A 13,435-nucleotide genomic window follows, 5' to 3' on the forward strand; every position below is an offset into this window, starting at 1 on the left:
GCCCGCAGCCCTTATGAATGTATTCGACGTCTTCCTCAAGACGCGCGATCGCTTGAACACTTCTGGCTCACCTTCCGCGTCTACAACTGCGGCGCCTCCGCCTGCTGCTGCGGGACCTTCGGCTGGGGACAAGGCTGAAGCAGAGAAGCTAAAGGCGAAGGGCAACCAACTTATGACTGCGAAGGACTATGCAGGGGCTATTGACGCGTATACCCAGGCAATTGCACGCGACGGGACGAATGCAGTGTATTATTCAAATCGAGCGGCGGCTTACTCGAGTAAGGGTGATCATGCTAGTGCGATTTCAGACGCGGAGAACGCTATCGAGGCCGACCCAGCATTTTCAAAAGCATACCATAGGCTTGGGTGCGTGTTCTAGTCTGTGAAATATTTTCACTTTTATAGTTTGGTTGATGAATGGTGGATGTACATTGTAGACACGCGCATTACTCGCTAGGGGACTACTCGGCTGCTGCATCGGCATTCCGACGAGGCCTTGATGTCGACCCGAATAATGCGGGACTAAAGTCGGGTCTGCAAAATGCCGAGGCTCGGACGAGCGAGGCTAGTGCACGAAGCCTGGGCGCCTCTGCTGCAGACACCGATGCTGACGCTGGTGCTGGAGCAGGCGCAGGACCAGGCATGGGTGGACTTGCAGATCTACTGGGCGGGATGGGAGGCGGGAGAGGCGGAGGCGGAGGCGGAGGCATGCCTGATATCGCGAGCATGATGCAGAACCCAATGCTGATGCAAATGGCTCAGCAGATGGCGGCAAATGGCGGGCTGGAACGGATGATGTCAAATCCTTCGGTTGCGAACATGGTGAGTATACGTCATGTCATGCATGTGGGGCTGTGCAATAATTCCGCGCGTGTCTCATTTCTTTTTTCTCATGTCCAACTGCTAGATGAACCGGGTCCAGACTGGTGGTGGAATGCCTTCTATGCAGGAGATTATGTCCGATCCGGCACTGAGAGAAATGTATGTACAAGGTCCGTTAAATACTGGCAAGGCTGACGGTGCAACGTGAACAGGGCAGGCCAATTTATGGGAGGAGCTGGCCGCGGAGGCCCACCTGCGGGATCAGTGTAGTGTTGTGGGGCAGAGATGTAATTGTGCATGTAGTAGAGCATAGGATAGCTGTGTTATGTAATCAACATCGTCATTAGCGTGCCTTGGTGCCATCTCCCGTCTTAGTTCGCTTCATTGCAGTCTCTGTCTGCCCCCTCCATAACTATTTCGTCACAGCCGCCCTGCCCACTCTTTTCCTTGTACATCTTCCACTACATACTACCTACTATCCTCTCTGCACGCCCGCCTGCCCTCGTCCTAGTCGCTCCACACAATGGCGACGAACGGAGGCACGAACGGCCAGCCGCAGCTCAATGGCATCATCGCACAAGACAAAGAGAAACAGAATGTCGCAGTCCACTCATTCGACCCAGACGCTACTCCCGAACAGAAGGCTGCTGCCGCTGGGAAGGGTCGCAACCAAATTGAGAGTAGCAAGGACGACGCGCCTAGTGGTAAAGGTCAGTGTCTCGCGTGCCGGTACTTTTAGAGGTCTGCTGCGGGCTATCGCGCATGGAGGGAAGTCGCTGCGCCGCAGCGGCGGATCCCAATACAAAGCCTAATGTCTCTCATGACATGCTGACATCTATGCACTTCCCCATCCCGCTCGCTTTGCGTCTTCTGTTCTGTGCTGTGAAGCGGGCCCGCCTCAGTCGGGGCGGACAACTCCCTTTCACTTCTGCGCACTTTTCCCATTTGGAGTGATTTTGCGTCCGTTACTAATTTTAGTTTCTTTTTGTTGTTGAAATTTGCAGAGGTCGCGGTGACGACTGGTCAAACACCTGCGCTGCCGCCGACTATAACCGTTACGGATGCAGACCGCGAGCCGCAGCCAAATGGAGTTGCACCACCAGAGAGCCTCCCGCCCAGTCAAGTCCCCGGCGCACTCCCCGAAGGCGCCGCACCGCTAATTCCAGAATGGTATAGGGTGGGCTGGCGTGCTGTTGGAGGCATTGATGAACCTCTTGCAGAGGGCGCCGAGAAGGACAAGGCCATCCTCGAGATGTTTATTGGCGAACAGTACTATGGTGCTTGGTACCACAATGCTGCTATCATATTCTTTGCGGTCTTTGCCTCACACTTCCTTACGGTCTTCCACTTTGGCTGGGGATGGTTGTTTATAGTACTTGCGACATGTGCGACGTACTATACGACTTCCATGACTCGTGTGCGGCGTCGCGCTCGCGATGACATTCAGCGCGAACTCATCAAATCTCGTCTTGTCGCGGAAGCCGAGTCGGCTGATTGGATCAACCATTTCCTCGATCGCTTCTGGCTCATTTACGAGCCTGTACTCTCGCAGACCATTGTCCAGAGTGTCGACCAGGTCCTTAGCACGAACACTCCGCCAGTCGTAGACTCCCTTCGTCTTTCAACATTTACTCTTGGTACAAAGGCTCCTCGCATTGACAGCGTGCGCACTTGGCCCCGCACCGCGGAGGATATTGTCACGATGGATTGGAAGTTTTCATTCACACCCAACGATGTCAGCGACATGACGCCGAAAGAGGCAGCCAAGAAGGTCAACCCGAAAATTGTGCTTAGCGTGCGTGTTGGCAAGGGCGTTGCCTCAGCCGCTATGCCGATTTTGCTCGAAGACATGAGCTTCAGTGGCTTATTGCGCGTTCGCATGAAATTAATGACTTCGTTCCCGCACGTCCAAGTAGTCGACCTCAGCTTTTTGCAGAAGCCTATTTTTGATTATGTACTCAAACCCCTTGGTGGTGAGACGTTTGGCTTTGACATTGGTGTTGTATGTGACTTTTTAGCCTCTCTCTGTCTGCTGTTCGAGATGCTGATTGGGATTTGGGATAATGGCTTAGATTCCCGGTCTATCTGCGTTCATTCGCGACATGGTGCACTCCATTCTTGGACCCATGATGTATGACCCCAACGGTGAGCTCGTCATTAACTCCGCATAATCACCTTGCACTGAGCCTCGTGTCAGTCTTCACCCTCAATCTTGAGCAACTCCTCTCGGGTGCTCCCATTGATACGGCCATTGGCGTGCTTCAAGTCACAGTTCACTCTGCACGCGCCTTGAAGGGGGTCAAGATTGGAGGAGGCACCCCAGATCCGTACGTCAGCTTCAGCCTCAATGCGAGACAGGAACTTGCGCGTACGAAACATAAGGAGTCTACGTGCGTATTTTTCCGAGTTTCTCTAGACTGTATGCGCGGATCACTAATCACGTCATTTCACGTGGGCTGCTATTTTTTGCTATTTTTCGGAACCGATAGTTATAACCCGACATGGAACGAGACCAAGTTCTTGCTCATTAATTCACTAGCTGAGCAGCTCGTCCTCACTGTCTTCGACTGGAATGAACATCGTAAAGATTCAGAACTTGGTGCGGCGACCTTTGACCTCAGCAAGCTTGGCGAGGATGCTGTGCAAGAAGGAATTGAAACGAAGGTCCTTAAGGACGGGAAAGAAAGGGGCGAGCTTCGCTTTGACTTGTCGTTCTATCCCGTCTTGAAGCCGCAGAAGATTGATGGTGGCAAGGAGGAGGAATTGCCTGACACCAGTTCGTCATTTACGTTGATATGCAACAAATACAGATTGCTTATGATTTTCTACAGAGGTCGGAATTGTCCGTCTCACGTTGCACCAGGCCAAGGATCTCGACCACACCAAGATCATGTCCGGAGATCTCAATCCATTTGCAAAGGTTTTTCTCAGCTCGAATGCTCCACCCGTTCACAGCACACCCAGGGTCAAGCACACCTTCAACCCCGTTTGGGAAAGCTCGACAGAGTTTTTGTGCTCAGACAAACATTCATCGGTCATTACTGTCAAAGTCGTTGATGACCGCGACTTCCTCAAGGACCCAATGCTTGGTTATCTTAGTATCAAGCTCGAAGATTTACTCGAGGCGAAGAAGACTGCGCGTGATTGGTGGCCGCTTAGCGGCTGTCGCAGTGGTCGTATGCGTATGAGTGCAGAGTGGAAGCCATTGAATATGGCTGGTAGCTTGCACGGTGCGGATCGATACGTCCCGCCGATTGGAATTGTGAGACTTTGGATGCAGAAGGCGACGGATGTGAAGAACGTCGAGGCTGCGCTTGGTGGGAAGAGTGATCCATATGTTAGGGTGTTGGTGAATAACATCACTATGGGGAGGACGGAGGTGATCAATAACAGTGAGTTTTTTCGTCTTTGTATGAGGGCTTTTTGAACTGATGTTTTGTGGAAGATTTGAACCCTGAGTGGGATCAGATTATCTACATCCCCGTTCACTCTGTAAAAGAGACTATGCTGCTGGAATGCATGGATTACCAGAACTTGACGAAAGTGGGCATTCTCTTTTCTTTCCATCTTGTCGGGTAATTGACTCATAGTTATATCTTAGGATCGTTCACTCGGGACGTGCGAACTCAAAGTCCGCGACCTCGTCGCAAAGAGCAAGGACTCGAAGTACCCATACGCATCGACCGGCAAGAAGTCAGTCGCCGACCCAATTCGTTTAGACAACGGCAATGTATATAAAGGTCATCTGCACTACGTCGCAGAGTTCGTCCCAGCTATCGCTCTGAAAGGAGTTTCGTTCGAGTCTGCAGGGAACGAGATTCAAAGGATTGTCGATGGGCGTGGCTCTGATACCTCGAGTTTCTCGTCTTCTGATGTTGAACGTGAACAAATCCCGGAGGGGATCACGACGTCGTTACCCGTGGCTGAGAATGGTTATGATCATGAGCATGAGGAGGGAGAGGAGAGGCAGGAGGAGAGCACCGGTGCTAGTAGTCCGACGGAGTCGAGAGAGTCGGAGAAGAAAGGACACACGAGGAATACGAAATCCATTGATAGTACGAGGACTACTGGGACGACTAAGACGGCTGAGACTGCGAGGACAAGCGGAACGACTGCTACTGCTGAGACGTCGGAGACTGTCGATACTGTGCCGCCCAGTCCTGGTATTGAAATGACGAAAGAGGAATTGCTGACTCATCGTAAGTCTACCATTCATCCCTACTTGCCTTGATATGACCTTGACTGTGCTTTCTGTTCGAAGAATCTGGCATTATCGTATTCAGCGTACGCAAGGGCAGGCTCAGCCAGAAGGCTCGTCTGGAAGTGCTCTTGGACGATGGCTACTGGCCTGCATTCAGTACAACCCGTGCACGCAGTCTCAATGCCGAGTGGGATCACGTCGGCGAAGGGTTCATCAAGGAACTCGACTTTGGCCGCGTGTGGTTACGTTTGAATGAAAATGATGAAGGCGACAAGGATGATATTATTGCCGAATTCAAATGTGAGGCGAGGCGGTTCCTTGAGGATGCTATGGTAAGTAATACATCTCGGCGAGTGTACACCGTATGTGTTCTAACATTACGTTTGTTGCAGAGCGGTCCTACGACCTTTACCCTTACCGACGAAGATCAAAGGAAGACTTCGACTATTGAGATCGAAGCGCGTTATGTGCCGGTTGACATAGTTTTGGAGCCGCGCGAGAGTATCAACAGTGAGTAATACATTTTATTCAGTTACGGACATTGATCCTGATTGCTGAAATACGTACTGCTCCGCAGACATGGGCATCCTTAGGGTTGACCTTATGGATGGCCGTCAAATTCGCGGTGTCGACCGCGGAGGTTCGCATATTTCTTTCGGACATGGAGACTGTAGCGCTGATCACGTCTTTGCAGGCAAATCCGATCCCTTCGTCGTCTTCTCGCTTAATGACCAGAAGATCTTCAAGTCCCAGACCAAGAAGAAGACGCTCAGTCCGGAATGGAATGAGCAATTTGCTGTTCAAGTGGTACGATACTCATCATTTGGTTGTTTCACTTTACTCCGGAGCTTGTTTCTGACTTTTATGAAATACATAGCCATCCCGCGTGGGAGCAGACTTCACCCTCGAAGTGTTCGACTGGAACCAAATTGAAAATGCGAAGAGTTTGGGAACAGGAAAGATTGAGCTTGCTGATATTGAGCCTTTCGAGGCGACGGAGCGCATAATCAAACTTTCGCATCAAAAACATGGAGACCAAGGGGAGATTCGAATCAGGATGATGTTCACTCCAGAGATTATCGCTAGGACGCGCAAGAACACGAGTACCTTTACTTCTGCCGGGCGCGCGATGACACAGATTGGCGGACTGCCGATTGGCGCTGGTAAGGGTGTCGTGCATGGTGTGAGCAGAATTGGTACCAAGGTCGGTGGTGTGTTCGGGAAAGAGAATCACGCGAAACACGATTCCATCCCAGTCGTAAATGCTCCTGAAGACCCACCCTCTGGTCAAGTATCAGGCCCAGTCGGTTCTGCTAACAACAACAACGTGAACACTGTCGATTTCGCATCGACGCAAAACGCGAATGGCGAGTCGTCGTCTCCAGCGGAACCAGGAACGCTTAAAGTTTCGATATTGCACGCGAAGGACTTGTCTGCACCGGATGGCGATACACCCAAGGCTTATGTAACTGTTCGCGTCGGAGAAAAGGAGCACAAGACTAAACACGCGGGAAAGACGACAACGCCTGAATGGTGAGTTGAGCTTGTGTTGCTATTTGGGGACTGGCACTGAAACTGTGGTTACGGAACAATTAGGAATGAGGCGTTCTCGTTCCCAGCTGGGCCGTCCACGCCGAAGTTGTATGTCAAGCTTTACGATCACAATACGTTCAGCAAAGACAGATCGTTGGGCGAGGCGGAGGTCGATGTAAGTTAAGCCACTTCCGCATTTCTATTTTCCGGAAAATCGGTGAGAAAATTGTCTAATTCTAAATTCTTAAATTCTAGCTTTGGAGGCACATCCAGCCAAAAGAGGATAATAACGGTGCGGATGTACTCGTTGAGCTTCGCGAAGGCACCGGGTTATTGGCGCTTCGGCTTCAGTTCGATGCACTTGGCGAGCCTGGTAGTGGTGGTACGAAACGGTCTGGGTCGAATGCGTCGTTGGCTAATAGAAGTCCGTTTGGGTCGCCATCGAGGTTTTCTCTGTCGAGAAGGCCACCGTCCGACGAGTCGAGTAAGTAAGTGCCTTCCGAGTTCCGAAGTTCCGAGATGTGCGAGGAGGGGTTAGTGTGCCGTGTTCGTGAAGATTCAGAAGAAGGCATGCCGTTCGTGTGTCCTGCGATGAATACGGAGGATGCGTCTGTATGCTACTAAAATAGGTTATTTCCCACCATCTCTATTATTCTCTACGCCACACCGTTCCCCTTCGGCAACTTAAAACAATCCTTTTGCTTTGCTTTGTACTTGTGCCTTTTTCCTTTTCCATTTTTGATTTTCTCTTTTCTTAATTCATGTTCCGGTAGTACATACATTTATATTATGGACACCAACGAATTGAATGGACTTTCTATCTAGTTCTAGTTATGCAATGTGTATATGCTTCATCTGTACGAAATTTTCTCGGAATAGGAGTTTTATTATTTTCCTTGGACGGGAGAAGTGCTAGCCAAAGAGGATGAATTAGCCCCGCGTTATTCCCAAGTTGGTGATTGGGAGAAGTGATTACGTGAGATGCGGCGAAGTGAGAGCGGGCTGAGAGGATCTTTCCACTGTAGATTTCGGAAGGGCGAGGCGAAGAGGTGATTTCCGACGGATGGGCCAGGGACGACTGGGTCAGCGCCCGCCTACACAGCCTCCCCTCAACACAAATCGGTCCATATTATACAACCCACTTGACCTCTGCATTCGGGCATCTTCTTCTTTGCCTTTTAACGCTCAATCTCTCTTTCCCTCCGCACCCTCTTCTGTCCACGACCTCTTTCGCTTGTCTCCCCGTGGGGTATACACTTTGTTCATCTCAGGACTGGCAACTACTCTACTTTACGAACGAGCGATTTTCTGGGCGGCTTTACTTTATTGCTAACTGATAAATCGGGTTTGTTGCCCCGGGCCACACTTAATCGATTGTTTTGGCTTTATGAATTTTGCGCGGCGGGGGAGTGCTCGTCTGCGGGGACGAGAGCGGGTACGGGAATGGGAGTGGGAGAGGAGGGTGTCTACGGTATCTACAGTATCTACATGGGACGGCGAGGCGCAAGAAGCGAGGGCCAAAGTGAAGCGCGACGAGGGCAATGGCGGGACGGATGGCGTCGTATTGGACTTGACGCTCGTTGGTGATGGTATAATGACCGCGTGAGTGTTCCATCTTTCGTTCGTTTGTTGCTACCCATTTCTTCGCGTCTCCATCCCTTCCTTCAGCTACTGAGCTAGAAGAAGAGGAGTTTCTTTCTTTCTCGGTAACTATGTTGCAGTAACTATTATTGATGATCGTCGTCTCTCGTTTTTCTGCTATTCTAGGGTGTATACTGTCCCTGTTACTGTGGGCAGTAGTGGCCAGACGTTCAAGTTACAGGTTGATACGGGTTCTTCTGACTTGGTACGTCGTCGTTTTTGCTCTCGCATCCCCGGTTGTTGGAGTTGGAGCGCTTACCTTGAGACGCTTTAAATTTGTATGTAGTGGATCGCATCGAAGTCATGCTCCACAACAGCGTGTTCGGCGGGCAAGCCCAAATTATACGACCCCTCGTCGTCCACTGCAACAAACCGCGACTTCACCATTCAATATCTCAGTGGGTCGGTCGAGGGTCCTATCGTGTGGGATCGGTTCACGCTCGGACCGTATACCATTGACAATCAGGCGCTTTGTGAGTTTCTATTTCCTTTCGCTCTCGCACTTAGTGCGGGTGTTCGTGTTATTTACGCGTTCCCGTATACATATACTGACTGTCAACATTTAATTTATCATGCGCTCGCCGCTACTGCTGCTGTTACTGTGTTCCTGTTGCCGCGCCGCTTCCGCTGCCGTGATTGACATCATCACCCCTCATCATTGACTTCTATGCTCTTCTTTGTTCTTCGTTACTCGTGTGCCGACCGTGGTCCGTGGTAACTGGTAACCTAAACATAGCCGCCGCAACGAACGTTGTCAACGAATCCCTCACGGGAGACTATTCCGGCATCCTGGGTCTCGCGTTGCCCTTGGATTCAGTAATTTCGCAGGAAGTCCCACCAGTGACGGATAATGTCCCCGACGGCGCGACGTTCATCTCGAATCTCTTCGGGGTGACGCCAACCGATCAGGCACCCGCACAGTTCTTCTATTCCGTTCTCCTCGCTCGACCGAACATAGATCGTATTCCGTCTGTACTTGCCGTCGGCCGCCACCCGTCAAATGACCTCCTTTCAGACGGACTCACCATCGACTCGTCTAAAATAGCGTATTCTTCTGTTCTTTCGGAACGCGATGGTGTGCATTTTTGGAAAGCGGAGTTACGGGCGATCACGGTGTATGTGAACGGGACTGCGAAGTCGGTTGATATTGGGACGAGTGTGACTGGTGGGCCGTACCCCGAGGCGGTCCTCGATACGGGCGTACCATATATCATATCGACTCCGACGATTGCGAATGCTGTTTGGGGCGCTTTGGGTATTTCACCTGCGAATGATGGAAATTGTACGTGGCGTCAATGTTTTACATCACCTGCTCTCGATTGTAAACACTAACCGGTTCTGCTTTTGTTTCAGACTACGTACCGTGTACGACACCACTAAACATGACTATAACATTGGACAACCGAGAAGAAATCCCGATTCATCCTTTAGACCTTAGCGCCGTTCCTGCGAGTGGTGGTTCCTCATGTATTGGTTTATTCCAACAAAGTTCCGCGCTGTCCAACCCGAGTGGTTTCGGGGACATCATTCTCGGAGTGCCGTTCCTTCGGAATGTATACACTGTCATGGCGTACGAGCCGATTTCGGTTGGGGGGATAGTAGGGAACGGTGCTGCCGCCACAAAAACAAAACGGGCTCCGATTTCACCGATGTTAGGATTACTCAACATGACGAATCCTACAACTGCGATGGACGAGTTTAACACTGTGAGAGTGTTAAACGAGCCGTTACAAGGGAGTAAGAAAGCGTTGAATACAAGTCATGGATTATCGATTGGGCTGAAAGTCCTTTTTGCGTTGATCGGGTTTGTTGTACTCATTGGTGCACTATTTGGTGCGAGGTGGTTGTATGCCCGACGACGAGATCGACGAGCGGCTGCTGCGTTAAGACGACGAGGGAATGGGAATGAGAATGAAGGCGCTGGGGATTATGCGTTGAACGATAAAGATGCGTTTGCACTTGCAGCGTATAACCTTCAACCGTTCCGGTCGCATAGTTTCGTACCTTCGGAGGATACGCAGCGAACTTTGGCAGACCCGACTGCGAGACTCGACAAGAAATACGATAGCATCAACGCCAAAGGACGGAATAGTAATTCTGATGAGGAGTTTGGGTTTAAGAGGAGTAAGAAGAGCGATGATTCGGATCGCGGGGAGGAACGAGCGGTACCGAAGATTGGAGATGAAGGATGGGACGGACACACATCATGGATTGACTCGTATTCAGAATACCAACCTCCTCTTTTGGGTGAATGGAGACCACCAGCACACGAACGCTCGTATAGCACTTCGTCTGTACAGTCCGTACATGCACCGTCTTCCCCGCTACTCAGTACCTCACATGCACGGAATAGTACGTTAACGCCTGTACCGTTGGAGATGGACGTAGATGAGTTTGGAGGGTTGGACGTGAGTAGTATGGTGGGCATTGGGACTGCTGCTAGGAGGGGGAGTGGAGTTGATATGGACGCTACGTTGACGAATGATAACAATATTCGATATCCGCATTCACATTCTTATTCGCATAGTAATCATTTGCGGATGAGTACGGGGAGCGTTGGGAATGGGGATGGGAATGGGAATAGCATTAGCGGAACCGGAGTAGCGTTGGGCGACGTTACCGCGAGCCCGAATCCGGCTGTTGCGAGACCAAGACCCGGACGACCTAGGCCTGGGAGAATGCCTTCGGGTCCGAGACGAACGTCGAGTACGATGTCGAGGGTTATTAACGCGGAAGACGTCAATCTTTCATAGTCAAAACGTCAAAAGTAACGCCGTACTTCCTGGTCTTAGTAATTCGTTCAATTCGCTCACCCCCCTTCCTCTTGTTCTCTTTCCACCCGACTCGACTCGTCGCATCGTTCTCTTGCTTCCCCCCAGTGCCTCCGTTTCGACAAACTCACCCTCTCATCATGCCTTCGTCTCTATTAAATCATGTCATGTCATGTATCATCTGTATCACAATATCTCCACCTTCCTTCTCTCTTTCGTTTCTTTCGTTTCTTTTTGTTTTCTTATTTCTGGTGGCTTTATTTCTTTCCTTGTGGCTGGGACATAATAACAACTATTCCTATACTTGGACTAGTGATAGTTTTATGCGTTCTTTCTTCTTGTTTTCTCGGTTGTTTTTCTTTTCACTCTATTTCAATGTGCTGTCACCTGCATTTTTTTTTCGTTCTCTTCTTTCCTTACATCTTACCAATTACTGATGACCCAAGATCCGTTACCTGTTACCCCTCATACCTCTTCCTGTTTTATCCCTTTGATGGAAAGGCATTTACACTAAATCACAAAATAGCTAAAGTACTGTCCTGTGTCTTATAGTTGTTACCCTCTTCTTACTAGTTGGTCTTACTTTGACGTCTTGTGTCTTTGTAAAATTAGTTAATGTTTCTAGTTTGTTTTGGAATGGCAGTAATTTTCTTTTTCCTTTTCTTGTAATAAGTTGGTTTTTTTTGGATTAGAAAGGTAGTACAGTTACAACAAAATCAGGTACATTGTGTAGAATGTAATCAGTTGAGATTAGTTTTGACAATGCCAATGTATATAAAAGGGTTTAAAAGGTTTGTTAGTAAGAAGTGTTGATTACTCATTCTTTTGATTCAGTGTTAAATGTAGGTGGTTCACAAGAGGTTACTGGGCAATCTACCTGCATCTCTTTTCAGCATTTTCATCATGCAGTAGTTGACAAGAAACCAGGCATGTTCGACTTCTTAAAAGGAGGGATAAGTCAACTCAAGTTTTGTCTTCTTTCTTGGTTACAACTCTTGTTCCGAGTAAACCAGAAGACATTATTGGCAGGGAGATTATGTTTCCGTGAACGAGAGTCTGCTTCAATCGCACACTTGACTTTCTGCACATAGTACAGACTCCACAAGATAATTACGGTCTTGCTCTTTTCCAGAATAGGTATATATGAGTTTCTATTTGCGTGAACGAAGACAGCGCAGCTCGACGTTACACAGATTCTAGACAGTTATTTGTGCCAGTCAGAAGACATCCATTATACTAGGGATAAAGAAGAGGAGCTCACGTTGGAGAAGAGAGTTGAGCTTGGTGACTCTAGAAGCGACACTGAGGTCGATAGTCTTGTCGCCCACGTCTACCAAAATTCCACCCAGCACAGACGGGTTAACCTAGAGCGAAAAACACATCAGGCATTTAGAAAACATAAAAATATAATCCACAGAACTCCCAAATACGAATACATGAAAACACATACCTTATTGGTGATCTTCAACACCTTCGCCTGTTTTGCCACCTCACTCTGCTTCAACGAGTTCTCCAACTTGTTCAACACGTCCCTGGGAAGCGCAGATGCCGACGTAACAACAATCTCCAACTCGCCCTTATATTTCGCGACGAGCTCGTTGAACCCTTCGATAACGCTAATCGTCTCTTTCAACCGTCCATTCTCACTAAGCACGGCAATGAGGTTCTTCGTCACGTCGCTCAGAGGCTCTTTCCCTGCAGCCTTTGCCGAAGCAGCCTTGTACAGCGCATCCAGTCCCGCTGTACGTTCCGAACTCGCCAAAAATGGGTTAGACACAAACGCAGAAAGCTGAGGAGTCTCCTTTATCGAAGCTGCCAACGCGGAAAGCTCGTTCTGGACTTTGAGCAGTGTGGAGGGCGACTTGGACAGCGCAGCTTTGTACGCTGCGTGTGAGTATTTCGTCGCGATTGACGAGGCGTTGCGCCGAGCTTGAGAGCGCGCTAGGGTGTTGACGAGTGGACGGGCTGTCGTCGCCAACATTTTCGTAGAGAATGACTGAAGCTGGATGGACGGATGGATGGATTCTCTTAACGTTCTACCCGTTGTGCGACGTTGCGGGACTTTCCGGCATCTTCCGTTGCGGACTTTGGCCAAATAATACCAAATACGGCCGTTTAAAAGTCAAAAAAATATGCATAAATTTATTGTACTTTTATTAATGAATATTATATTTTCAATTCCGGAACAAATTCGAAATTTAAATCACGATACTCCTAGGGTTAGTCGGACATACCGGGCAGTTCTGCATATGAAAGCAACCTTCATTCTAAATGTCCTACTGGGAGTTTTCGACCTGCCACAGAATTGTTTTACATTTCACTAATTTTATACTCGTGGACGTAAGAGTTACGAATTGCAAGAAGTCGCAGGGGCTTTAATGCGCGAGAAATTTCACTACCGTCACATTAATATCGTTGTACATAGCTATCGTCGTGTTTCTTCGATGCTTTGATCACCATGGAGCAA

At 49.4% G+C, this 13,435-nt stretch overlaps 3 protein-coding genes across 3 annotated transcripts; 2 read left to right on the forward strand and 1 right to left on the reverse strand.

The window, feature by feature from the left end:
- The first annotated feature begins 1,278 nt into the window (after nt 1-1,278).
- Nucleotides 1,279-7,429, forward strand: FOMMEDRAFT_19642 (tricalbin). The gene is made up of 15 exons (XM_007265946.1): nt 1,279-1,532; nt 1,827-2,824; nt 2,895-2,967; nt 3,020-3,212; nt 3,312-3,598; nt 3,654-4,214; nt 4,268-4,365; nt 4,424-5,021; nt 5,084-5,355; nt 5,416-5,533; nt 5,601-5,663; nt 5,718-5,830; nt 5,901-6,556; nt 6,620-6,731; nt 6,812-7,429. The coding sequence occupies exons 1-15, from the start codon at nt 1,346-1,348 to the stop codon at nt 7,046-7,048; spliced, it is 4,566 nt and encodes a 1,521-aa protein (XP_007266008.1). The 5' UTR covers nt 1,279-1,345; the 3' UTR covers nt 7,049-7,429.
- Nucleotides 7,430-7,943: 514 nt separating this feature from the next.
- FOMMEDRAFT_155538 (acid protease) lies at nt 7,944-10,950 on the forward strand (the record flags this gene model as incomplete). The annotated part of the gene is made up of 6 exons (XM_007265947.1): nt 7,944-8,145; nt 8,225-8,246; nt 8,324-8,402; nt 8,484-8,829; nt 8,934-9,479; nt 9,551-10,950. The coding sequence occupies 6 exons, from the start codon at nt 7,944-7,946 to the stop codon at nt 10,948-10,950; spliced, it is 2,595 nt and encodes an 864-aa protein (XP_007266009.1).
- A 1,203-nt stretch (nt 10,951-12,153) lies between these two features.
- FOMMEDRAFT_155539 (ATP synthase subunit 5) lies at nt 12,154-12,949 on the reverse strand (the record flags this gene model as incomplete). Its single annotated transcript, XM_007265948.1, has 3 exons — nt 12,154-12,164; nt 12,230-12,332; nt 12,419-12,949. The coding sequence occupies 3 exons, from the start codon at nt 12,947-12,949 to the stop codon at nt 12,154-12,156; spliced, it is 645 nt and encodes a 214-aa protein (XP_007266010.1).
- Between the last annotated feature and the right edge of the window lie 486 nt (nt 12,950-13,435).

This window comes from Fomitiporia mediterranea, assembly GCF_000271605.1.
Source record: "Fomitiporia mediterranea MF3/22 unplaced genomic scaffold FOMMEscaffold_5, whole genome shotgun sequence".
NCBI lineage: Eukaryota > Fungi > Basidiomycota > Agaricomycetes > Hymenochaetales > Hymenochaetaceae > Fomitiporia > Fomitiporia mediterranea.